Source organism: Nuphar pumila, chromosome 15 (assembly GCF_984573655.1).
Source record: "Nuphar pumila chromosome 15, dmNupPumi1.hap1.1, whole genome shotgun sequence".
NCBI classification, from domain to species: Eukaryota; Viridiplantae; Streptophyta; class Magnoliopsida; order Nymphaeales; family Nymphaeaceae; genus Nuphar; species Nuphar pumila.
Genome location: NC_143263.1, coordinates 31,631,709 through 31,657,211, shown reverse-complemented (window position 1 = coordinate 31,657,211; position 25,503 = coordinate 31,631,709). Strand labels below are relative to the sequence as shown.

At 35.1% G+C, this 25,503-nt stretch overlaps 1 protein-coding gene across 1 annotated transcript in view; it reads right to left on the bottom strand.

Annotated features, from left to right (window-relative positions):
* The window catches only part of LOC149815020 (ATP-dependent zinc metalloprotease FTSH 5, mitochondrial-like), a 60,067-nt gene extending 50,239 nt beyond the window's left edge, over positions 1-9,828 (bottom strand). Inside the window, exons 1-2 of the mRNA XM_089990331.1 lie at positions 9,570-9,828; positions 7,325-7,400 (exon numbers count right to left, since the gene is read on the bottom strand). Of these exons, the coding sequence (XP_089846457.1) occupies positions 7,325-7,400; positions 9,570-9,596 (103 nt within the window). The 5' untranslated portion in view covers positions 9,597-9,828. The remainder of the gene's footprint in view (positions 1-7,324; positions 7,401-9,569) is intronic.
* Positions 9,829-25,503: the final 15,675 nt, after the last annotated feature.

The following is a 25,503-nucleotide window of genomic DNA, read 5'->3' as shown; positions in this document are numbered from 1 at the left end:
AATGTCTCCTTCTCATCAAATGGTTAATGGGTGCAGCAGGATCACCAGTCAGAGAAGTTGATTGGGGAAGGCCATAGAGAATGAGGCCTCTATGGACTTTTTTGAATTACACAAGAATACATTTTGTTATAATGTTCAAAAATTAGATTTGAAATTTTTTTGTCAAAAGAGTTTAAAGATTATTTTAAATTGCATGGCATTACCAATGTTGTGAAAAGTGTTGAGGCGTGGCGTAGCGCTCCACCAAAAACTGAAGCGAGGCATAAAGTGTAAGCCTATTTTTTTTTTAAATGACTTTAAAAAACCTTTAAAAATATCTACAAATACAAATAAATAAAAGAAATGCTTTATTAATGAAGCAACAACCAATAATAAATAGAAAATCTCAAATAAATACTAAAAAATATGAGATTAACATGAAAATTCATATACTTTTTAATCCTTGCATTTTCAACATAGTTAACATTAAAAAAAAACTTATGAGATATGTTTTTTAGCACCTGTCAGCAAAGAGTCTTTGGATGCAAGTGTTTCATCTTAACCAACAAAATTGACAAGCTTTCACCCTAGGTTATTCCTTGTGTCTTTCTTGAATACGCAGATAACCAAAAAGATTATAGGTGTTTTGATTCTAAAAATGAAATATTGTATGTTTCAAGAAATGTGCCCTTGTTGAATAATGAAAATTTCTTTGATTGTGAAAAATGTAAGTATATGAGTATTCTTTTCTATTTAAATTTATTTCAAAGCATGATATTGATGATTGTGATTGTGAGTTTGGTCTTGATAATGACAATAAATCAAGGGACTAAGTGATTTGTGAAGAACAACCCCATGATGATAAAAACTATTTGCAATACACTAGACTTAGAGCTCAAAAACCTCCATGTGCACTTGAGAAATATTCAAACATTGAAAACGAAAATGAGGTACAGTCTAGGAGATCATCTAGAGCATCAAAGACCCCATAAAAGTTTTGTCCTTTTCATCCAAATACAAGGCATGTATTGTGTTAATTCATTTTTATATAGAGCACTCATCTTATGTCTAAGCTAAAGAATATTTTGAATGGGCAGAAGCCATGAGAGTAGAATTAAAGCCTTAGAGAAAGCTAAAACCTGGATACTTCAAGATCTTCCACAAGTAAAGAAACCTATAGGATGTAGTTGGGTATATAAAGCAGGGTTACCGGAAGCGCCTAGCTAAAAGGGGAAGCGCGCTTCGGAAGCGTGAAACATCGCGCTTCAAAAGTGTGGGGGGAAGCGTCCCCCTTTTTTGGGAAGCGCGCTTCTCTTTAATGGGGGACACACTTCCCTTTAATGGGAAGCACGCTTCCCCTATTTTTTTCATTTTTTTTTATTTTTTATTTTTAATTTTTATTTTTTTCGCTTCCCCCTCGCTTCCGAGACGCTTCCTAGGTCGCTTCCGAGACACTTCCTAGGTCGCTTCTGAGACGCTTCCCGAATCGGTCCTAAGTGGTCCCACGCTTCCCCGCTTCCTAAAATTTTGAAAGTGCCTCGCTTCTCGCTCCCGCTCCCGCTTCCTCAACTGGCAACCATGATATAAAGCAAGGTTGTACATATCGTATCGTAAGCCATATGGATTGGGCCCAAAATAAAATATGTATCATAAAAAATCATAATCTTAAAAAAAAAAATCTAAAAAAGTTAGCAAAAATTCTAAAAAAAATCATAACACATGAAAAAATGATGAATTGCACAAAATACAACCAACAAACCACATATGAAGCATTTATGTCTCTATGAGTTGCATAAGACATCATTAAACATCAACTATCTCACAAGAACAATGCAAAATATTAAATATCTTGCAATTAAGAACATGCCACAAGATTCATACTTTCATATTATATAAACAAAAATATTATGGAAATAGTTGCACTCGATTTTCAATCGGTTTTCACTTATTACTTGAATGTCTCATTGTCATGTCGGATCATCTGATAACATATTTATTGGAAGAGTGTAGAGTCTGCTTTGATATAAATCTCTAAAAGGCCTCTTCCTTGCGCACAGATCGACCACCTCTCTAATGGCTTCTAAACAAACGAGGAAGTCAGCCCTCAAGAGGTCTTTAAAACAAAAAAAAATAGAAAATTACAATTTTGTCATTTTTTAAGAGTGCTCACCCTATATAGTATGATACACCCCGTATCGTATGATACAATACAATACATACGATACAAAAATGATATGCACTTATATCGCGATACGAGTGCATATTGTATCGATATTCCAAATAGTAACGATACGTATCGTGTGATAAAGTATGATACATACAACGTTAATAATAAGTAAAAACGAATAGTGATGAGACCCTTGAGAGGTATAAAGCTAGATTAGTAGCCAAAGGGTATTTCCAAGAATATGAGATAGATTATGAAGAGACATTTGCACTCGTTGCCCGAATGACCACAGTTAGCACTCTTATGACAATTGCTTTTATTAGGAACTGACCCATATACCAAATGGATGTTAAGAACACTTTTCTTAATGAGAAATTAGTTGAAGAAGTGTAGATGGAGACACCACTAGGTATGAGCATTTCTGAAAGGAAAACACTTCGTTTGACTAAGGTCTTCTATGGCTTGAAGCAAGCACCAAAAAGTATTGTATGATAGATTTAATAAGATTATGTTTGATATTGGTTTTAGATCTTGCTTGACTGACACAACTTTGTTTGTTAAGAAATCCAATGCAAATACTATCATTCTACTCTTATATGTGGACGATATGATCATTACTGAAGAAGATAAAAAAGGAGTTGAAAATATAAAAAAACTTCTTAAAGTTAATTCCGAAATGACTATTTTAGGTTTTTTAAGATACTTTATAGGAATCAAAGTTGTTTATTCTCCCAAAGGGTATTTGTTATCTCAGTTTGAATTTGCTTCTGATATTGTTTTCAGATGATAAGAGAGTTGATACTCATGAGGTTAATAATGTTAAGATGAGAATTAATGATCGATAACCCCTTGAAGACCCAATGTCTTATCAACAATTGATTGGAGCTCTCTTATACCTATCAATCACCATACCAGACAATTTTAATAATTTTTCAAATATATGACAAATAAGTGTTTGCTCATGCATAAGGCAACACAAACAAAAAGAATCATATATATGAAGATTTAAGATACATATTGAATCAAGATTTCCCGTAAATCCAAGTCATAGATCGATTACGGCTCCTTCATGAAGCATAACCTTGAACCAAAGAATACCAAGATCCAAAGAAACATTATATCAAGAAAAAATTTCTTGTCTCTGACACCATGTCACAAAATGGCACAAAAATTTAAAACACAAGAAAAACAAAAGAATAACAACAATTTTATCAAATATAAATGAAATCCAAATGCATTCAGCTAAATAAAATAAATCATACATAAACAAGGAAAAAAAAGACATAAAAAATTAAATATTTTATTAATGCGAAATATTCACACAAATATACAAGTCAACCTCACTACAACACTCATGCATACACACTATATACATCCATCCTCTCACATATACAACAAAGGGATGAGTAATATATAGAGGAAGGCACAACAGCTAGTTTGACTTGTCAAACTAGTTGTTAGAGCAAATCCCAATAGCTAGTTTGACTATTCAAACTAGCCAATAGCCATTAAAGCAAATCCTAACGTATAGTTTGACCGTTACAAACCCCAATGACTAATTGGAAAATCTCATCTGACCAAAAAGAAAAGTAAATAAATAAATAAAATTACAAAATTTAGTCAACTTAAATAATGACTAATAATAATAAAAATAAAATCCTTATTCTACTCTAAAAGTATACAATATGTACACTTATCCTAAACTATCATTTTACTAAAATCTAAATCACAATAAGTATACTTTAGTATACTTGGAATTACAATGAGAAAGAAAATACAAAAGAAATACGAAGGAAAATACCTAAGTATACCTTAGTATACTTAGGTATATAATACAATGCATATTTCTTAACACTCTATAGGTGGTAACTCCAAATATTGTTCAAAGCCTAATTGTGTCCAGCTTTTGAGAGTTTAATGGAAATGCAGCACAATTCCACACTTTTCTATGTTTTATCCAAACAATTGAAACATGGGCCCCATGAAAATTCTTGTAAGGATATCCAAACCCACACTAAATTTTAGTACCCAGGAGGGATAAAATAAAGCTGAAGGGCCATTGCCAAGGAGCCCACCTGCCCAAAAATAAAGATGGCCATCTTTATCACACAAAAACAAAACAACTCATAGCAACCAGTTCTTAAAACTGGAAGTTGATTCATGTATGGTTGGTGTGTGTAATCCTACACCCACTGGCATCAAACCCTTCAAATTGCCATGCAGAACCAATTTGAATTATACAAGCATGGCAATGATGTAAAACAGTCAATCAGCAACCTAAATGCCAGAGACATCAAAAAATATTATTTGCCAAAATACCAATATCTCCCACATATGTTTTTGGGTCTTGCTGCCTCTTCTTTAACTGAAGGAAATGCATTGGAGTGACCCTTTTACACCACAGGCATCCCCACGGCTGAGGTGAACTAAAAGTTACAGCCAAAGCTGATCAGTTGCTGAATGGTCACAAAGTCAACTAGATACTGAAGTCAGAGACTTAAATGAGGTCCATCACGAAACCAAGTTTCATAGCAACCTGAGCCTTTTAAGGGTGTGTTTGACTGCTTGTCCAAGCATGGACAGAACACATGCCCAGCACAGACAGAACACATCCTATCCAGGACAGAACAAACGGTACTTGTCCAGTGTTTGCTTTGACTGGACAAGGACAGTGATTTCCTCGTGTCCCGCATTTGATTTGTGCAAAGTGGACAGCTTGGACACATGTAAAATGGGTCGGATAGCTTCATTTCAGAGCGTACAACCCGATCCACCCCACCAAATCAATGTTGAACAAGTTTGGAATGGATTTTAAACCCAGAAATGGATCTCGGACTGGATCCAAATACCAAAAAATGTTTACAATTTGGGTAATTATGAAAGTATGTCAAAAAATATAGATTTTAGCCCCAGATATGGGTCTTGTACGGGATCCAAATACCAAACAGTGTTTAAAATGTGTGTATTTTGGCCAAAAATAATAAATTCATATTTGTATCATAAAAACATAAAAATAGAAAATAAGCAATGTGAACGAAAAGGGATGTAGGTGATGAAATTCAGAGCAAATTTTGAAAGGAAACAGTTGTTTTCTCTGTAAAAGCATAAGGACATATAAGGGAAGAAGTGGAAGCAAATAAACAAGAAAAACAAAGGAAAGTCAATGAGAAAATTTTGAGGGGAAATTGGGTCAGAAACAGTTTATAACAAAAAATATGTATAAAAGAGGATGGGAATTTGTCCCATTTCTGAGAATTTTGATGAAGTGAAAGGAATTGAAATGATTGGAAAGAAAGAGAGGAGAAGAAAAGAAAACTGAAAAAAAAATCTTTGAAAAACATTGGACTACCATCAAACCATCACCTACAAAAGGGGAAATGGACTTCTAAAGAATGATTATGATTTCCTACTTGCAAAATAAGTTTGAAAATGTGAAACATAAAGAAACATGCATTTCAATTGGTGTTGATGTTGTGGAATTGACTCAAGAAGATCAAATAAGCAAAAGGTGTTGAAACTTGAAAGAAAAGCCAATCCCTAGTATGCACTTTCATGGTATTCACGCTAGGAGAACTATATCTTTGTGCCAACCACTGTACCAAAAGCAAGGAAAGGCGAAAACTTTGAGATCAGAGGTGTATATTACCCACAGCAATGACCAAGTCAATATTAGCTTCAGCAGCTACTTGAGTGTTAAGCTCAAGCTGCCTGCCACAAGTATGCATTGTGGAAAGCATTTATCATCCACAGGCTCAAAGTGGTATCAAAACTATGCTATTGAATTTTCCTAACTGAAGCAAAAATGTGACCAGGCATACCCACTGGATATGGGAAAAAAGAGCTAAGCAAAGAAATAGCCTCGAGCATCATAGTTGAAAGCCATTACCCACGGGTAGGGCTGGGCATCGAACCGGGCCGGGCTAACCCGATTAGGGCCTGACAAGCCCAACCCGTAGCCTGAGCCCAGTCCGAGTCAGTTATAATCAGGCTCGGGCTGAACCTGGGCTCGGATCAGGCCGGGCCCTTTAAGCCCAACCCAGTTAATGGGTCAGGCTTGTCGGGCCCTATGCATTTTGCACATGGGCCCGACCCAATTATGGCCCGATTATCTGATGGGCTGGTTATTTGGGCCTGGGCTGCAAAGTGCAGCCCGAGCCCGACCCAATTCAGGTGGGGTACCTGAAGCTTGACGGGCAGCCCAGCCTGATGGCCACCCACGGGGGGGTGAAGGCCTTGATAATACCATGCTTGGGTCACTTGAACTAGAGAGACATAAATATGCTGGGTACACCACGTCATTGGCCATGGATCACAATTCACATAAGTAGTCCTAAGCAGATTTTAAGTCTAATCCATGGCAACAAGACCACTTTCTGGTTGACAACTGACCTAAAAACTACTTTTTCTTATATACCTAAATTCATTTTACTGATTTCCATGAATTTAGAAACTTAATGTTTTTCCTTTTTTTCCTTCTTATGGACGATAATAGCAGTTATGATGATAGAAAAACAATTCTGATACTAGATGAGAAAACCTGTTGGAGACAGAGAATATATAAATTCTATGTCACATGAGTGAGGGTGTGGGGGTGCGGGACTTTCAAAAAACTTGGGTGCGTGGGTGCGGCAAAAATATAAAAAATTATATATATATATATATATATATATATATATATATATATATATATATATATATATATATATGTTTTGGGATGAAGGCGTAGTTGTTGTTGTTTGTTGTGTGTGTGTATATATATATATATATATATATATATATAAAGTTCAAAAGTTGGGTGCGGGTGCAGCACCTAGTTGGCAAGTCCCTGTGACATAGTATAAATTTAAGATTGTGAAGGTTAAAATGGTTAAAAAGAAAGAACCTGAAAAGAATTACAACATGAACCTGTGTTTCTGGTTGACATATAAATCTAAAAATGATTTCTATTAACATATTTAAATTCATTTTACTGTTTTCTAGCTATTTTAAAAACCTAATGACTTTTTCCTAATTTTTCTTCTTATGAAAGAAACAATAGCATTAAGATAACAGAAAAGCAATTATGATACTAGATGAGAAAACCTGTTTGACAAAGAAATATAAAAATCAAGAATCTGAAAAGAACTTCAATGTGAACTTACATTGAAAAGAACCTGTGCAGAGATGAGAACCACATACCTGCAGAACCTTGGTACCTTGAAGGTCGAATCTGATATCCCCTTAAACATGACAAATCTAATTGTTGTCTTGCAACCTGTTTGAAATCAAAATAAGATACATAATCAAATACAAAAGAGGATACTAACTGCATAAACTAAAAATTGCAGAGCGCAAAGTAGTAAGAAAGTGAACAGAACATAATTTATATCTGTTGAAAGCTACACACTGTGCATACTAAAACCATCCATTGATACGTATATTCTAAATGTTGTAGCTCAGCAGATTATCATCTGCCAAATTACAAAGTGTTCAGATTGATAAAACATTGTAGCATTGGTTCCAGAGATAGATAGCAACCCATCCCTTCTCTCTCCCTCAGACCAGTATCAGTGCAAACTCCATTTGCACCATACACACCCAATTTTACATTAAGCAAAGTATTTGGAAAGAGGCAACAGTCTGTATTCTGGGCCAAGAAATTGCCAGAGTTGTCATATTGGGTTCAATTTTAGCATATGGAGATAGCATAGAGGCTGTGATAGATTGGCCCTAAAAGTTGGTTGCAACTTTATACAACTAGACAGTGCACTGTGCATGAGTTTCTGTGTGCATATGTGTGTGTGTGAGTCTATATAATGAGCTTAGCTTGGAACAAACTGGACCTGGATTGCACAAGCTCAACCCCTTAACCAACTAAAGTTATAAACTTGCTTACACATAGGCTCGTAGAACAAGGAGAAAGCCTAACTAACATCCTAAATTTTTCTGTAGACGTAAATATAAATATAGTGCAAGATATTAGAATATGATAGCTGTTATTACCAACACTTGCTCAATATTGCCCAAACCATCAGATAGATTTTCAATTCCAACCAACTTTTCCTTAGAAATTTAAGATTCAGCAAGGTGCCAACTCCAGAGATTTTTCAAAAAGAAAATAAGTATGTTAAGATTGATATAAATAGCCCAAACATATATGCTACATGTCCAGTTTAAGGTCACAAATGAAGCACTGAACACAAGTTATTATCAAATGACTTGTAAACATGGCTAATGAACAGTATCCAGCTTCTCCACAAACAAAATCAAATAAATGCATGCGATAGAACTGATATAACCCAAAGAAGAGAGATAATATATTGGAACATATGGGTCCATCGAGCACCATGAAGGAAACTTGCTTAACATATTCAAACAACCATCAGATACCTGGCATTACAATTCTCACTAAAACCAAGGGACTGCCAGTGAACTACAGGAGGATGGTGGGGATGATGTCAAGTCAGTGTGGCCCTTATGGGCTGGGCCACGTTCAAGGTGAATACCATAAAATGGAGTGCCATGAGTAGGTTCCAATAATCATGGAATAATTGAAAGCAATTCAGAAGAAAGCTAATATGTAGTCAGAAACAGAGTTAGTGATATACATCCTAAAGATTCACGGGAGGAGATACTCAACAAATAAGGCACGGAATAATTCCCAACAGAAGGGGAAAAAAGGAAAGAGCCCAATGCACAAATGGGTTCGTTGGTTTCTGCTTTCAGTTCAAAAGCTAATCAGAAAATGGTAGAAGAATCAAATAAGCAAACATTCCTCCAACAGATACCCATTCACATAGAACACCAACATATTATAGATATTCTCGGCAGATTCAAGCACCGCACTCGATTTACAGCAGCAACCATCCAAAGAGTCTCAAACAAGAGGCATAAACATCACAAAAATTCAAACACAAATAAGCTGACATTCCAACAGATATCAGTTCCCTCAGAATATCAACATCTCATACAAATTTCTGCCTCCAATTCGAGAACCGCAATCAATTTACAGCAGCAACCATCCAAAGAAACTCAAACAAAAGGCATAAAGCACGAAAACTCAAACACAAACAAGATAACATTCCAACAGATATCAATTCACCTAGAACACCAACATCTTATAGATATTCTAGGATCCGATTCAAACACCCCATTCAATCTACATCAGCAACCATCCAAAGAAACTCAAGCAAGAGGCATAAATCGCAAAAGTTCGAACACAAGTAAGCAAAAAATGCAGCCAAAGAGAAACCCCAGTGGGAGAAACCAATCTAAGTACCAAAGATGGCATTTTTTCTGAGACCACGAAACAATCAGCAAAATCACCAAAACAACGTTGATCGTCCACCCAAATTAGAACGAAAAAAGGAGTAAAGAAAGACCAATCAACAAACAACACCGGAAAGCAAAAATTAGGGATTTGGGAAGAGAAAGAGAGGCTGACCTGCGTGAGGAGGTGCCTCCACGCCATCACCGCCGTTCACAGATGAATCTCAACGGGCACAATGGGAGAAGGATTTGTGAAACCCGGTGGAAGGGAACCCGCAACCTCGCAGTAAATCTAGCTCCTGCTCCTGTTTTTTAGGGTTTGAGGGCAAGAGAGAGAGAGAGAGAGAGAGAGAGAGAGAGAGAGAGAGGTGGAAAGGAATGGGTGCAGGGAAGAGATCAGAGGGAGAGAAACAAACTTGGGGCAGTATATAGTACATGAGACGTTACCAGTAGTATTTGTGTATTTTAATTGAGGTAAATATTGGCTACTGGGCAGTGGACCGGGGCAGGGGCGGGCGACTAGGTCTCCACCCTTGCCCCGTCTCAAATTCTGGACCTCCATCCCCCGCCTCCATCTTCGCATGGGTTTGGATTTTAACCCTTCATCCATGTTTCATGCTCTCTATCCTCTGTCCAAACTGAGTGAGGCCGGGCGGGGCGGGGCAGCATTTCCCCTCGATCCATTTCCATCTCTTAGAAGGATTGGGAATGGGGTGGGATGGAGCAGGGCGAAGGAATGCGTAAGTCCATCCCCACACGGGTTTTTATTTTAACCTTCATCCACGCCTCCATCCCGGTTTCATGTCCTCTATCCCCAGTCCAAACGAGGCGAAGTGGGATGGGCCCCGTTTCCATCAGGTCCACTGCCATCCTTATCTACATGGTTTTTTTATTAAGAAACTTGTTTTGAATCATGTTATTACGTTATTATGATAAGTAATTGGGTTTTTAAAGGGGTTTAAAAATCAACAGCCCACAATGTGCCAAAATTTCATAATTCAACATATCACATTTTTATATCAGAAAACATGATTAAAGGCTTGAACTTTAGCAAACAAACTATGATGAACACATCTATGTGGTTAGATTTAGTCGATACAACTTTTATCTATGATTTCTAACACATTAGTTTTTTACGTTCATTAGTGACATATTTTTCCTTTTAATAGGATGAATACTTATATATAAAGTGCAAATATTGGCTATTACCAAAAGTATCGTGCCACCAGAAAATATTGGCTATCCATGTAAGTTTCATAATTCCTAACTGAAAATCAGAGAGAGAGATTGTTTTCATTTTTTTTTCTTTAAATCTCACCCAATGGATGTATTCACTGTGGTCAAAATTGTAGGAATGACCCTTATATTGTATTTTTAAATATAAATTTTTTTTTTTTTTAAGAATTGAAATTTTGGTTTATTGTAAGCTATTTATTTTTTAACCTTAAAAAAACTATAATATAATACACTGAAAAGACAATTCAATGGCTGGTTTCTACTAAATCAAACATGTAGATCACATCCATACAGTTAGAGGGGAAAATTTAAAGTCTTCATTTGAGGTATTGAATCCCATGAGAGTAGCAATCATATATCCCCATACTATTGATCCAAAACCACCTTCTTTCTTTTTTTTTACATTTTAAAATCAAACCTAATCTACACAAATTGCTTGGTAGAGAACGGGATTTGGTGTGTTTGGAAAGTACAAGCAAGATTATCAAGAGCTTCAATCATCAGTGGTTTATAATGTACCAAAACTTTTATGACTCAGTAAAAACCATGCTCATGCTCGTGTTTGTATAAATATGTTCCAAGGTGTGATCCCTATCAAACATACATCTATGTGGTCAAATTGAGTTGATGCATACCTATGATTTTCAACTAAATAGTATGATACCTTCAATAGTAGCAAACATTCGTAGTGAAAATATTGGCTGCACCCATAGGTTTCGAACCCCTTAACTGAAATTCATAGTGGCAAGTCATGTTGACCAATTTTGACCCCATAGGTATCAAAATAGTTGAAATGGTAAGAATCGGCCCTTGGATCACAATTTTTAACAACTAAATACGACTTTTGGGAGGTGACATTTTTTAAATTGCAAGATGTTGATTTTTAACCCCCCAAAAGTTCATATTTACTCGTGAGAAAAATATGATCCAAGGGCCAATCTATAGAATTAAACCAAACATGTACTTCACGTCCACAGTGTCACCATTTGCCAGTTTCCAAAAAGAATGGAAGCCCATATCAAGAAATTAGAAAATATGGCTCCTTTTTATATATAGGGGCAAAGGATTGGCCCATAAATGGATTTTTTCATATATATGAAAATCATAGGTTCAAGTGCTATTGACTCAATTAGACCACATAAATGTATTCAGCATGATTTGTTTGCTAAAGATCAAACATTGCATCTTGTCTTCTTAATGTAAAAGTATGATTTTTTGTATCATAAAATTTTCTTCTATTTAGGCCCTTTGATTTTTAAAACCCTTTAAAAACCTGTCTACATGTCATAATCACATGATTTAAAACTCATTTTTACTAAAGAAACCTTGCTGTTAACATCCATAGTATCCAATTTACAAGAAACATGTAAACAACATTTCTACTGGATAATTATATACCTTTATTAGCACAAAATATTAAACTTGTATATATAGCAGCTGATTGTGAACACAATTAACTTTGAAAACCTTGTTTTTTTGTCACATCTAACACTATCAATGTAATCTACATGTTCTATTTAGTGGGAATCGACTTTTCAATCACTGAAATCTTGCATGTATGTAGGGTCTTTCAACGATCCAAAAATCAATGGTTGTGTTTATACATATATATATATATATATATATATATATATATATATATATATATAGAGAGAGAGAGAGAGAGAGAGAGAGAGAGAGAGAGGCGAGTAGGAGCATCATCAAATGTGCAGAAATCAAATGAGCGGTGGACACCCTAATGTGTGTAAAAAAATACCCTTTAGGGGCAGGTCGGTGAAAAAAAATAATTAGTGGCAGTCAAGACCGCTTTTAAATCTTGTTTTCTCTTTATAGCATGCGTGCACGTCTGACATAACGTTGAACTCTCTACTATATATATACACATATATACATATACATAGAGAGAGGGTAAATATTATATATATATATATACACCTATACAGAGAGAGAGAGGGTAAATATTGGCTACTAATGAAGGTAAGGAACTAAAGAATAAATTACTGTTTTCTTAAAAAAGAAACCATTTTTTTATAGATCAAATGTTACGGATGTGATCTACATGGTTTGTTTAGTAGGAAACTTATTTTTAATCATGTGATTATAGCATGTAATTAGTTTTTTAAAGGGGTCAAAAAATCAATAGCCCACAACATGCCAAAATTTCATAATCCTTAACGAACAAACAATGTTGAACACATCTACGTAGTTAGATTGAGTTGATACAACTTGCACCTATGATTTTTAGCTCATTAGTTCATTACCTTTATTAGTAGCAAATACTTTTTCATATACATATATTTATGTATGTATGCCTACACCGATCCGTGCCTATCCTTAGGAGACTATTGAATATTTTTTTCCATATTTTTCTTGAATATGACCGATCCACATAGTTGATTTTATAGGAATGGATGCTTGCATCATTTGATTCCGACATGCAAGTGGGTTTTTATAAGGTTTTCAAATTGAGAGTATAATTTTTTTAGAAATATCATAAATATTTAAGGCTTAAAAAAATGTTTTTTTATCAAAAGCATATGATCTAAGTGTTATTTCCTAGCAAATTGACCATGTTGAACTTACCGGCATAGTCAGATTTGGGAAAAACAACTCAAAACCCACCCGTTGCTCGTGTTAGGCACCTAAGGCCGTAGGCAACCACTCTCTCTCTCTCTCTCTCTCTCTATATATATATATATATATATATATATATATATATATATGTTTGCTTATAAGTTTAATCAGTCATTTTGCTTCCTCACCCTATCAGTCACTATTGCTCTCTTAGGCATGGATGGGGATTTTGGAATGTATCCATTGGTTTTTTGAGTTCCTCTATGCGTTCTGCCCTAAACCAGTTTCGGCAACTGCCCTGTCACTTGTTTTATATGTGTGTGCATGCACGCTCACAATGCCATTGATAGATTAAAGTTATATTTTCAAGTATCATTTAACCAATCAAAAAAGAGTCTTTTGGATCTATTTCTCATGATATAAATTTTGACATTTTATTATAAAAAAATGGTGCATTGTGAGCATTGGCATTGATTTATAGATTATATTAAAAGCATGTCTAAATTTTCAAAAACCCTTTATTTAATGGACGTAGGGTACTAAAAAAACAATGACTATTACATCTACAACTAGTTACATATTATCAAAACATTCAATGCAGCATGCAAAGAACATCAATAGGGCTACATACTAGTATAGTTTCGTTGATAGCTCCACATATAACTCAGACAATACGATTAACTACTTATTTTCACTGAAACACCTTATATGAAGTGAGGCTCAAGAGGGTGCAAGATTACAACTCATACATAGTCAATATGATTAACTACTTATTTTCACTTAAATGCCTTATATGAAGTGAGGGTATAGTGTCTTTTACAAGTACAAAATGTCCAAGTCCATGAATGGCTGGAGCAAACAGCTATGAGTTTAGTGTTTGAAGTGCTCTAGGTACGATGTTCTCCTTTTAATATGATTTCTCTATAGTCTAATTACATGTGGCATGGTGGTGGTGCAAAGAATTATAAAATATGCCTTCATTTGGGAGAGTGGTGTTCCTTTGTCCACGTTGTCCTTATTAATTTAAAAGTTATGTTTAAGAAAATCTTTTAAATGATTTTAAACTTGAATGAAAGAGCTCACAAAGGGCTCTCTATTCATCTGGTAGGGTTGATTTATGAAATTCATGGGATGTCACAAGTTTAAAATTCAGTGGGTTTTACCAACTAGAACTCTGCCAAAAAACAAAGAATGAAAAAGAATCAAAATCACATTTTTTATAATCATGAATACTGGAGCTTTTGTTTTAATCCAAAGTTGCATTTACAATCATGAATGGAATTGGTAAATTTTCATACTACTTATGCTTAATATGCACATATTCATTTGATTAGGAAAATCTGGAAATCCCATAATCTTTCAAAATTCATATCCAGTTTCAAATTCAAGCTTTTATCGAAATTTGAATCCACATTTAGAAACTAAGTTCATGATAGAGGCATTACAGAAAACCCAGAGATTATTTAACAAATTCCAGGTAGTGGGGAATTTTGATGAAGGTCAAATATGTCATAGGATGTGAATTTAAAGCCATGATCAAACACCAAACTGATTCCGAACCCTCTATCACCTATAATGGGAGGATAATACTATTAGTTTTTATGGCCTTGCATGTCTTGATTTGATGCATTTTCATGAATTAAATGAATAAAATTTTGTTTTTCAATTTTTATTCATGAATTAAATCAAGTGTGTTGTGATCTGCACATAAAATTATATGCTTTTAATCATTCGTATGCATGCAAGATGAGCTCATCAGTTGATCGGCACATAAAGTTTTATGTGGCCAAGACTGCTTGCCAGGGCAGTATAAATGCTACGTAATAAAACCCCAACCTTAGTGTAATAATATACTACATTTTTAACTGGTTTCACAACAAATGTAATTTTGGGTGAACTCACGTTGAGTTAGGGTGAGTCAATACATTATTTATATCAAGTTGTAAGAGTTAGTGGATTTGAGGTGCTACAAACCGATCTTACTCAGCTAGTTTACTGAAAACAACTGAAAAGTTATGGCACATAACCACACATGTAGGCTGAGGCCTAACCCTAACTTTTCAATTAGCTCGGGCATTATTAAAACCTTGAAAGGTTTAAAACACCCAAATTTTTTGGCACAACTTGAATGGACGAATCGAGCTTAAACTCTGGTCCGTGCCAATCGTGGTTGAATTAATAACATGACATGGTATTGGATGATCCAAGATCCGTATATGGAACGATCACTATAGGTCTAGCCGCTAAGTTTATGATGCAAATTGTTTTCTTTTTCTGTTTTTTTTTTGAAATTTTCTGATTTTATTAAAATTGTATTGTTCTAAAACGAGCCCAAGTGCACATGTTTTTTTTTTGTATCAATTGGATCTAAATTTATCCAAACTTTGTATTTTGATCCATTATACATAAGGCATAGTGCATTTATTTTATTTCTTAAGTCAGTTTTATAAGATTTTAAATCAATGGCTTAGATCTATTTGTGGACGAGTGTTTAGAGATAGATGGTTAAGACAAGGTCTCATATAATGAACATATATACCATATTTTACTCATATTAGTTCTCTAGCACGAAAGGGTAAACGTTGATTCATAAGATTCCAAACTTTATTTAGTTTTTATGTATAAAATCCAAGTCTTGATATTTCATGACCAAAATAGCTTAAACAGTTGTTAGTTTCAAACAAAACATTACATGGTTTATTTCAGGCAGCCATCTATCGGATCACATATCTCATTGCTTAGGAATCCATTTTTCTTCTTTTTTGATTCATTGGATTCATAAGATTGTATCCTATGTTTTGTCTTTTATGATCAGAATTCAAATCTCAATAGTTTCTGGTTGAGATCATTAAACAATGTTGTTGTTAGGTTCATGCCATAATATTTGTATACGTTTTAATCCTATTATTATGTTTATTTCATAAATCATAATTTAATAAATTTATTTCACATTCATTTTGAGTATTTTTTATTTTTTTCGACAGAGAAAGCAGGGTTAGGCAGACCCCGACCAGTTATACAACTATACCACTGGGATTCGAACTTGCAACGTCTCAACAGAAGGGTGACGTGCACTAACTGCTCCTGCCAGATAAGCTGAGCCACCGTTGGAAATTGATTTCGAGTATTAGTATCATATTATCATTGCTAATTGGTGAACATACGCTCATTAGTGTTATAGATGTATTTTTGTTGTGCATTATTTTTTTTTGATTTATCAAAATTGATTTTTTCTACTCATATAAAAGGAAACTAATTATTTTATGATTTGAAAATCATGGTGTTGTATCTAATAAATATTCTTTTTCTATTAGCTTTAAGGGCAAGAAAATTTAATTTCTTAGATGTATCATATATTCTAGTTTGTAGCCAATTTTGGTAGTGCCATCTACGTCATTCTCTGTATTCTTAATGTTCATTGTGGCTTATACTTTTAATCTATGTCACAAGGACATGACATTTTGGAGGCGTGTCCCTGGTGGCACGAACAAACAAGCTTGGACACAGGCACGTACGGTGAATGTTTTAATATTATTTTAATAAATTTAATGGTTATTGCTTTATTTTAATAAAAATACATTTGTTAATGTTAAAAATGATCAAAACTTAGTTATTTTATTCATTAAATTTTTTTAAAAATCTTTGTCCTCGTGTCCTATTTTAAAAAAAAATTGAACTTTCAAGTCGAATCCATGTCACTCGTCATCGTGTCCACGTGTCATTGTGACATAGCTTTAATATACATTCAAAAGATAGTTTCAATTTATCGGGGAGAATTTCCCTTCCCAAGAGAATTCCGACACTGTGGATGAGTTGTCATCGCATTAAAAGGGCAAGCGAGGCCTGAGCGCTCGTAAGGAACGCAACGGCACCAGCGATCCTTCTTACCCGGCGTCGGCGGAGCCTCAGATGCATCGCCTTCACAGGCTTCCCCCCAAACCCTAGCCCTAGATCCTGCGGCTAACAACCAGGAAGAGAAGAAGAAGAAGAAGAAGAAGAAGAAGAAGAAGAAGAAACCTTAACCCTAGCCCTAATCCCAGTGTGACAGTGTCCATGATGTTTCCCTAACCCTAGCCGCTGAGATGGGGATGGCAGGTAGGGAGCGGCGGCGGGAGAGACAGAGGCTGCTGGACCAGGGCCTCTTCTTCGCCTGCCAGCGATCTCCAGTCGATGGGGAAGGCGATGATCTCGAGCGGCGGATGCTGGTCCACGGTGAGCTGGGCGCACTTCTGGAGGAGCTTGCGCGTCTCCAGCACCGCATGGCCTCCCTCCTCGAGAAGATCGGATCCCTACCCCTTGACATCATCCGCGACATGCGCGAGGAGGTCGTTCAGGTCACCGACCAGCTCCGCAACCTTAGCCGATTGCACGATCAGTGAGCCCGCCGTGCCTGTCGCCATCTTGGAGGAGGGAGCGATCTGTGTGACGTTTATCCTTGGGTTTTAGCCTCAAATCGGTTTGGTTATGATTCGCTTTCCCTGCCTCTCTTTCTCTTTTGATATGTAAAATGAGGAATCCTTCTCGATCTTGTTCCTTTTAGTGATTCTGTTGCAGACCACTTCCACCCTAGCTTTTCTATTGTTTGCTTTTTGGTTTTCCCTTTTCATCCTTCTGTAAGAAATAATAGAAAATGAATGATATTTGATTATCGCCTTGCACTTGTTTACAGGGTATTATTCTCCAAGCGATAAATTTTATGATCGTATATGTTTGTTTGGATTTGACATTTTTTCTGTTTGAATAATTGAAATGACCTACAATTCCTGATTGATCGATCCTTGGTGAATAAATTTCCTTAATAAAAACCATATGGTTGTGAACAACAATGAATGTTGATGCAATGGCTTACAGTTACTTATATTACTTATATGACATGAATCAATGCCAACAGCCTAATCACAAGATACGTTATGCAGTTTATTGTAGCTGAAATAATGAGTGATGTGCGTGCATGTTCACCTAAGTAGATATAGTGTACTGGTGAGGTGTTACACCTGGGGAGGTGCAAAAGTTATTGTTTTGCTTCAGTACACAGGAAAGGTCCTTGGACTCTTTGATCTCGACTATTGTCAGAGAGCTCCCTTGGTTGGGAACTTGGGATTATAAGGTCCTCCTTGGCCGCTCTATGTATAGTCTATTTGAATCATCCTCCCCTCATTGCGTATTAACTATGCTTGCATTAATTACAATCGAGTATAGGATTGCTTGGCCTTCTTCACATTTTGAATGGTGAGGAGGTATGTTATATAGAAACCTTATCTAGTCAGATAACCTAAACTTGTCCCTGTGGCATCATGGGCTTGATTGGCGCTATTTGTTATGCACATATTGCTATCAAGATATGGCCTGCAGTGTATTGTGGTTCGACCATTCAAGTGCCTAAGGCTTGCGTGATGGAAACAAGGTGTCTGGTGTTACATGTTAGAAAATATGCGAAAATGAATTACAAGAATGCATAATGCATTCATAAGGTCCAACATTGGACAAACATAACCTCATAATGAGGAATAACACAATGGTCCACTAAGGGACATCACAAGAAGCCTGCGAAGAGGCATAAGTTGCACATAATTTATTGAATGAGGACCTAAAGGCCATAGAGAATACAAGGGGAGCAACCCCTATTTATGCACAAAGAAGAGAGGAAAAGGAGAGGCCAAAAGGGGCTCCCCATAGAGACGTTGGAAGCCCCCAACGGTCACATTTGTGACCGTTGGAGGCCCCAACGAATCTATGTGGGGCGCCCACTTGCGTGAAATAAAAACAAAAAACAAAAAATATAAACTAATTCTAAAAACAAATAAATAGTTGTTTTCTAAAAACAACTATGTAGCTAATATAAAATGACAAAAATACCCCTATCGGGTATTGCACACACACACACACATACATATATATATATATATATATATATATATATATATGTGTGTGTGTGTGTGTGTGTGTGTGTGTGTGTGAGTACACATATTTTAACACCCCCCTCAAACTTTGCGGGGGAAAAAAAACCCAAAAGTTTGGAAATACAAAAAGAGTCTTGAAAAGAAGTCCAATTCTTCAAAAGTCTTCAAGGGAAATCTCCATCTTTATGACATCTCAGCAAATGCTTTCAAATGTAAGTCTTCAAAAAATGTCTTTATTGACGATCATCCCCATAGTACCTCCATTGATCGAATCCATGATGTATCTAAGGCATCACATCTTAACGATCCTGTAGAGAAAGAACAAACCAAGAGAAGACTCAAAGTATACAAGAAAAATAAAATATTCTAACCCAAGAATTGCAACAATAATATATTGAAAAGCAAGAGTGGTTTTAAACAAGATAGTAACAACTTTTCAAATCATTAGATAAGAGGCAGCATTCCTTAAGGATGACGGTAAATCATGATTTACTACGATGAAATATGTCTATTAAGAGACATTTCAAACAAATCCCAAAAAAAGGATATCTAAATGGCAGATCATAATAGGATAATTAAAAAAACTACTTAATCATTTCAATATTATGTGAAAAAGTCTTCAAGAAAAACAATGTATAATGTCTTCAAAGAGACAATACATATAAAGTGCACCAACTTTCACAAATCGTTTTGCACGAAGGCCCAATAAGTACTCAAAGGAATTTATCAATACTTGGAAGTAAGAAGTGTGTGCACAAAAGAACACGGATACAAATGCCCAAAGGCATAACGAATATGAACTTCAATAAGAGGGGCTTTATAAAAGCATATTTAACACGTATAGATCAACAATAGAGTTTTTCACATCTTTAGGAAGAAGAAGATCTATGTTTTAAGAAGAAGAAGATCTATGTCAAACAAATGTCATATAAAAAACATGATTTGACTAAGTATATTAAAAACATTCACCCAAGATTCAAGAATGAATGTTATTTGAGTAGATAACCTTACACATTTAGGAAAATCTCACTCAAATGACAAAAAACTCATTTTGCATATCAAATACAAAAGTGGCCGAAAAACTATAAGCACTTAATATATAGATTAAATGTCAAAATATAAATTTGATTTTAAGATATGCATATCAAAGACATGAATCACTTGTATCTAAAAGAAAATAAAATATGAATGAAATTTCATAAATTTCAACAATAGTTCATCCACTACAAGCAACTACCTCATTAGTTCTCCAAAACCCATAAATCAAGTGTATGATCTACTATATCAAAAATATAAATATAGTGCCATTAAAGGCCAAAGACACACACAAAGGTGCGTAAAATACCTCTTGTCTACATGTAATAATACTTGAAACAAGTGCATCAACGACAAGAACAAGAGAATACACGCCAACATGGACCAAAAGCATCTCTTGTCTACGTAAAAATATACTCAAAATCAAGTATATTCAGCTACTAGAACAAGAGTACCAAGCCAACCATGGGCAAAAACACACACGAAAGTGTGACAAAACATCTCTTATCTACATAAAATGACACTTGAAATGAGTGAAAGAAGCCAGCCATGGGCATACATCTCAGCAACTAGAACAAGGACACAAATGCCAACATGTACTAAAATCATACACAATGGTGTGAATCAACGTGCCTTGTCTACATATAATGACACTCAAGACAAATGTGTTCAACAACTAGACAAAGAACATAAGAATATGCCACTAAAGGGCTACCAACACACAAAGGTGTAATAATAATTCTTGTCTACATATGATGACACTTAGATAAGAGGTATAAAAAGGAGAAGACTTTTGAGGCAATAAAACTTGTAATGACAAATATTTAACAAATAAAACATTAATTTCAATATACCTTAAAACATTTAAGGTTTCAAACTTCATACATCCATCACAGGTACACATAATTAAGAGCATCCATAAAAACAAAAACAAAAAATAAACGAGTGACACACTCGTAATTAGAGATCACATAACAAGTCATTTTAGAGTCAAACTACAAGTTGACAATCTAAAATGACATAACAAGAGGTGCCCATAACTCACTTCAACAAACATCTCAACAATAATAAGGCCAAAAAGGATTGATGTATCATATAACAACTTGTGATGGATAAATATAAATGCAATAAAAAGGCAATGAACACTTAGGGAAATCATTTTCCAAATAGGTGATTTTACAAAGAGGGCCGATTTGAAAAAATCAAATTAAAAGTCCAATATAATCAATCACAACAATATGCTTTATAATAACGATTTTGCATAATCATGAATTATGCTTAATCATTATCAATTCTTCAAAGAAGTTAAAAAAAATTATTATGCAACAAACACGACATGAAATATTAAGCAACGTCATGTGCACAAAGGCTATAAGCATACAAGCATAAATACTTGATAAACAAATGTGCACAAATGCACTTACACCACACTTGCACAAATATGTAAAATACAAAAAAAGTGAGCAAGCATGCACTTTTACGCAATACAAGATGTCGAATGACAATAATCTTGAATGAGCAAATAACAAATTTAGGACAACATAGGCATTCATAAAGATGGTAAGATTATGAAGTTTGAAAATCTTATGAAAACCACTATTGTAACTTAAAAAAGATGCTCACAACCAATCCCAAAAGATCCACAAAGGTTTACAATTATTAATGAATCTTTGAAGGATATTATGCAAGAGAAAGATACTAAAAAACAATTTTCTCACAATAATCATGAAACCTTCATAAAGAGTATATACTCATAAGAAAATTACAAGGACCAAAAGGCTTCTCAAAGAGAGTTCAAATACAAAAAACATGCAAGATCCCCAAAAGAGGGTACACACGGAAATGAGAGGAAAAACTTCATTAAAGTGGGAGAAATCCAAGCAAAGAAGAATAATAGGTTTATTAAAAAACCTTACAACAAAATAAGATTGCACTATGGCATAAATCTATAAAATCAAATATTTATTGAAAAGAAATTCAAAACTCATAAGTTTATAAAAAACATATGACTTAATAGGTTATAACCAACTCCTAATGCAATAAATATGCAACAAGCATTAATGAAGACCATAAATTTTACAATGAGACAAACTCTTGAAATCAAATTTGAAGAATTTTTAAGAGTATAAAGATGTAAAGAGAATAACCACATTCCATAAGACCATTTTAAAACTTAATTCAACCGGTATTATAAGACGCCTTCTTAATCAAATATTGTTCATATAAAACTTATCATTCATATAAAAGATATTCTTACAAACAAAGTTAAATATAAATTCAAAAAACTCCAATGGTCATAAATTTTTACCGACCCATTAAAACACGTTTTGAGCAATCATATATCTAATTGAAAAAGAAAACAAGTTCACCAATTTTTAGAAATTAGCATTTAAATTTTTTCAAAGAAAAACATACGAAAAAGTATAATATACGAAAAAGGTTCAATGGAGTATTAAGTAACCCAAACTCTTATAAAAAAGACATAATGACAAAGAGAACACATATGAAAAACATATCTAATTGTTCATAATGCTCGACACTTAAAGAAATTGAATACATACCAAATAACTTTAAGAAAGAAAAGAGAGAGAGAAATAAAAACTTCACAATTTTTCTTTAAAATTTCTTAAATAACACGCTTCCCAATGCACCAAAGAAAAACTCGATCCCAACCGAGCTCTGATACTATGTTAGAAAGTATGCAGAAATGAATTACAAGAATGCATAATGCATTCATAAGGTCCAACATTGGACAAACATAACCTCATAACGAGGAATAACACAATGGTTCACTAAGGGACATCACAAGAAGCCTACAAAGAGGCATAAGTTACACATAATTTATTGAATGAGGCCCTAAAGGCCATAGAGAATACAAGGGAAGCAACCCCTGTTTATGCACAAAGAAGAGAGAAAAAGGAGAGGCCAAAAGGGGCTCCTCATAGAGACGTTGGGAGCCCCCAACAGTCACATTTGTGACCGTTGGAGGCCCCAACGAATCTATGTGGGGCCCTCACTTGCGTGAAATAAAAACAAAAAACAAAAAATATAAACTAATTCTAAAAACAAACAAATAGTTGTTTTCTGAAAACAACTATGTAGCTAATACAAAATGACAGAAATACCCCTATCAGGTATTACACACACACGAGTACACATATTTTAACATTACATCTTCAAGCCATCATGTGTTAGCAGGGCATATTCCTGCAAGAAATCACTGGGAATAGACAATTAATGACCCAGTATTAGGTATAGGTTCAGCTTTGGGGCCTTGGGGGTCAAAACTCAGGGCTTGGCCTGTCAAGAATTAGTTAGAAAAGAGTGTATGTCTCGACTAGTTAATTGCTTTGGTTTGTTTCAAATCAGATGTGTTGGAAGAGGCCTGTTGGTTATTTGACTTTCTTTTGCAACTAAGCCAAAAAACATGCTAGAAATGGAGGAAAAAGAAGTATTCGTAAGTTTCCCTTTTTTTATGATATTTCTGCGCAGTTTCATTGTTTCACAAACTTAAGAGGACCATTCTTCAACCGTGGTCCCCGTTTTGGATTGCAACTTGGTATGCCCCAAGTTTTTGGCCTCTTTCTGATATATATGTTTGTACCCTGATATACGGGTGTGCTGCACAGTGAGAAAAAATCTTAAATTCTTGGCAGTGAAGTGTGTGATGTTCAAAATTCTTACTTTCTCAAGGTTTTATTAGGAAAAATTAGAAAATGTAAATAGGTGTGGAGAAAAGAAAATGAGAAAACTATAAATTGATGCAATGCCTTGTCAACAATCTAATAAAACAATAGATTAAATAGAAGAGTTAAAATGATCAACTTATGATTGTCATATTTGTTTCCTTTAATATTCATTATATCCTAATATTTTCAAGAAAATATCAAAATAAAATTAATTATGGATGAATCATGATCCATGTAGTCAAAAGCACTAGGCGGTGCCCAGTTGGTAGACCCTAAAAAGACTAACAGAGGATTAGGCGGGACTGGTCGGAGGTGCCTCAATTAAAAATAAAAATATAAACAAAACATACATAAAAATATGCATAATTATTTTATTAATAAGATGTTTTCATCTCGCAAATGCAAAATTACACATGCTTTCACAAAATATACATAACTAGAATGTACATATATAATTGTACACACACATTCAATTATTCATAACATATTAATTATAAACAACAAAAAATGCTTTCAACCTTTAACAGAAATATTAATTTTAACACACATACACACATATATATTATATTCATAGCATCATCAATATATATACACTCCGTTTGATTAGTGAAACTAACCAGGCCAACCTGGCCTATCTTGCATGCTCAGTATTGATGCAAGACTCGATGTGGATGTAGTTCATGTGGGAGAAGTACCTGAGGAAAAGAAGCTTGCGGAATATATGCAGAAGCTTAAAAGGTTCTTGGGCATGGAAAGGCATCAATTGGGCGTGGTTCTCTATAAGCAATGCAGTTGTATGGAGACTAGGGGAGGCAAAAGGGTACAATACTGGACAACAGTATGGGGTCATGAGATCCTGCTGAATCTTGCGCGAGGTTCTGATTATGCACTCATTTAAGATTAGTTAGCCTTGTCTGTGAATCAAATGGTTTCCAATTCGTAGTGCTGGGACATTGTGTCTAGACCCTTACCAAAAGGGCAGTTCCAAAGGCTGATTCAACTGGGTGCTTCCCCTAACTCCTTAAGCTGGACTCAACTGATCAGCAGGAGGATCATTCGTGAAGAAATCAGGAGTAGACTTCCAGCTGCCCAATGGAGAGCATTTGTATGTGACAACAAAGGCCTCCCAAGGGAGAAATACACACTTGTCTTTGGTGTGGAAGGTAAACATCTCACTCAAAATGGAATTAAGAGGTTTGGGATCTCGTTGGCAAATCGGTATCCAATATGCAATAAAGATGCTGAGGAGATTAATCATCTATTGATTTTGTCTCTTCACGGCTGATATTTCGAGATTGATCGTTGAATTATTTTGAAGGAAACACAACCCTTGCACAACTATGGTAGCTGAGATTAGATGGTGGTTTTCTTGCTCCTTCAAAGTTGCATGGCTTAGACAATGATAGGTTCAGGTCTTCCATGTCGTGATATGGAAGCTGTGGCAAATGCGGAACTGTATCATTCACAACTCGACCAACATATCACAAAGAAAGGCTAGTAGGGAGGAGGTATGGGCTGCTTGCAGAGAAAACTTCATCAAAGTCAACTGGTTGAGAACTGACCTGGTCATGATTAAAGTTTGGTCTCTTGCTAACAATATCCCAGTGGGCTGGCCACCTATATATTCACATTTCAAGTAGCATTAATTCTGGCCACAAGGAGGAGATCTAAGATA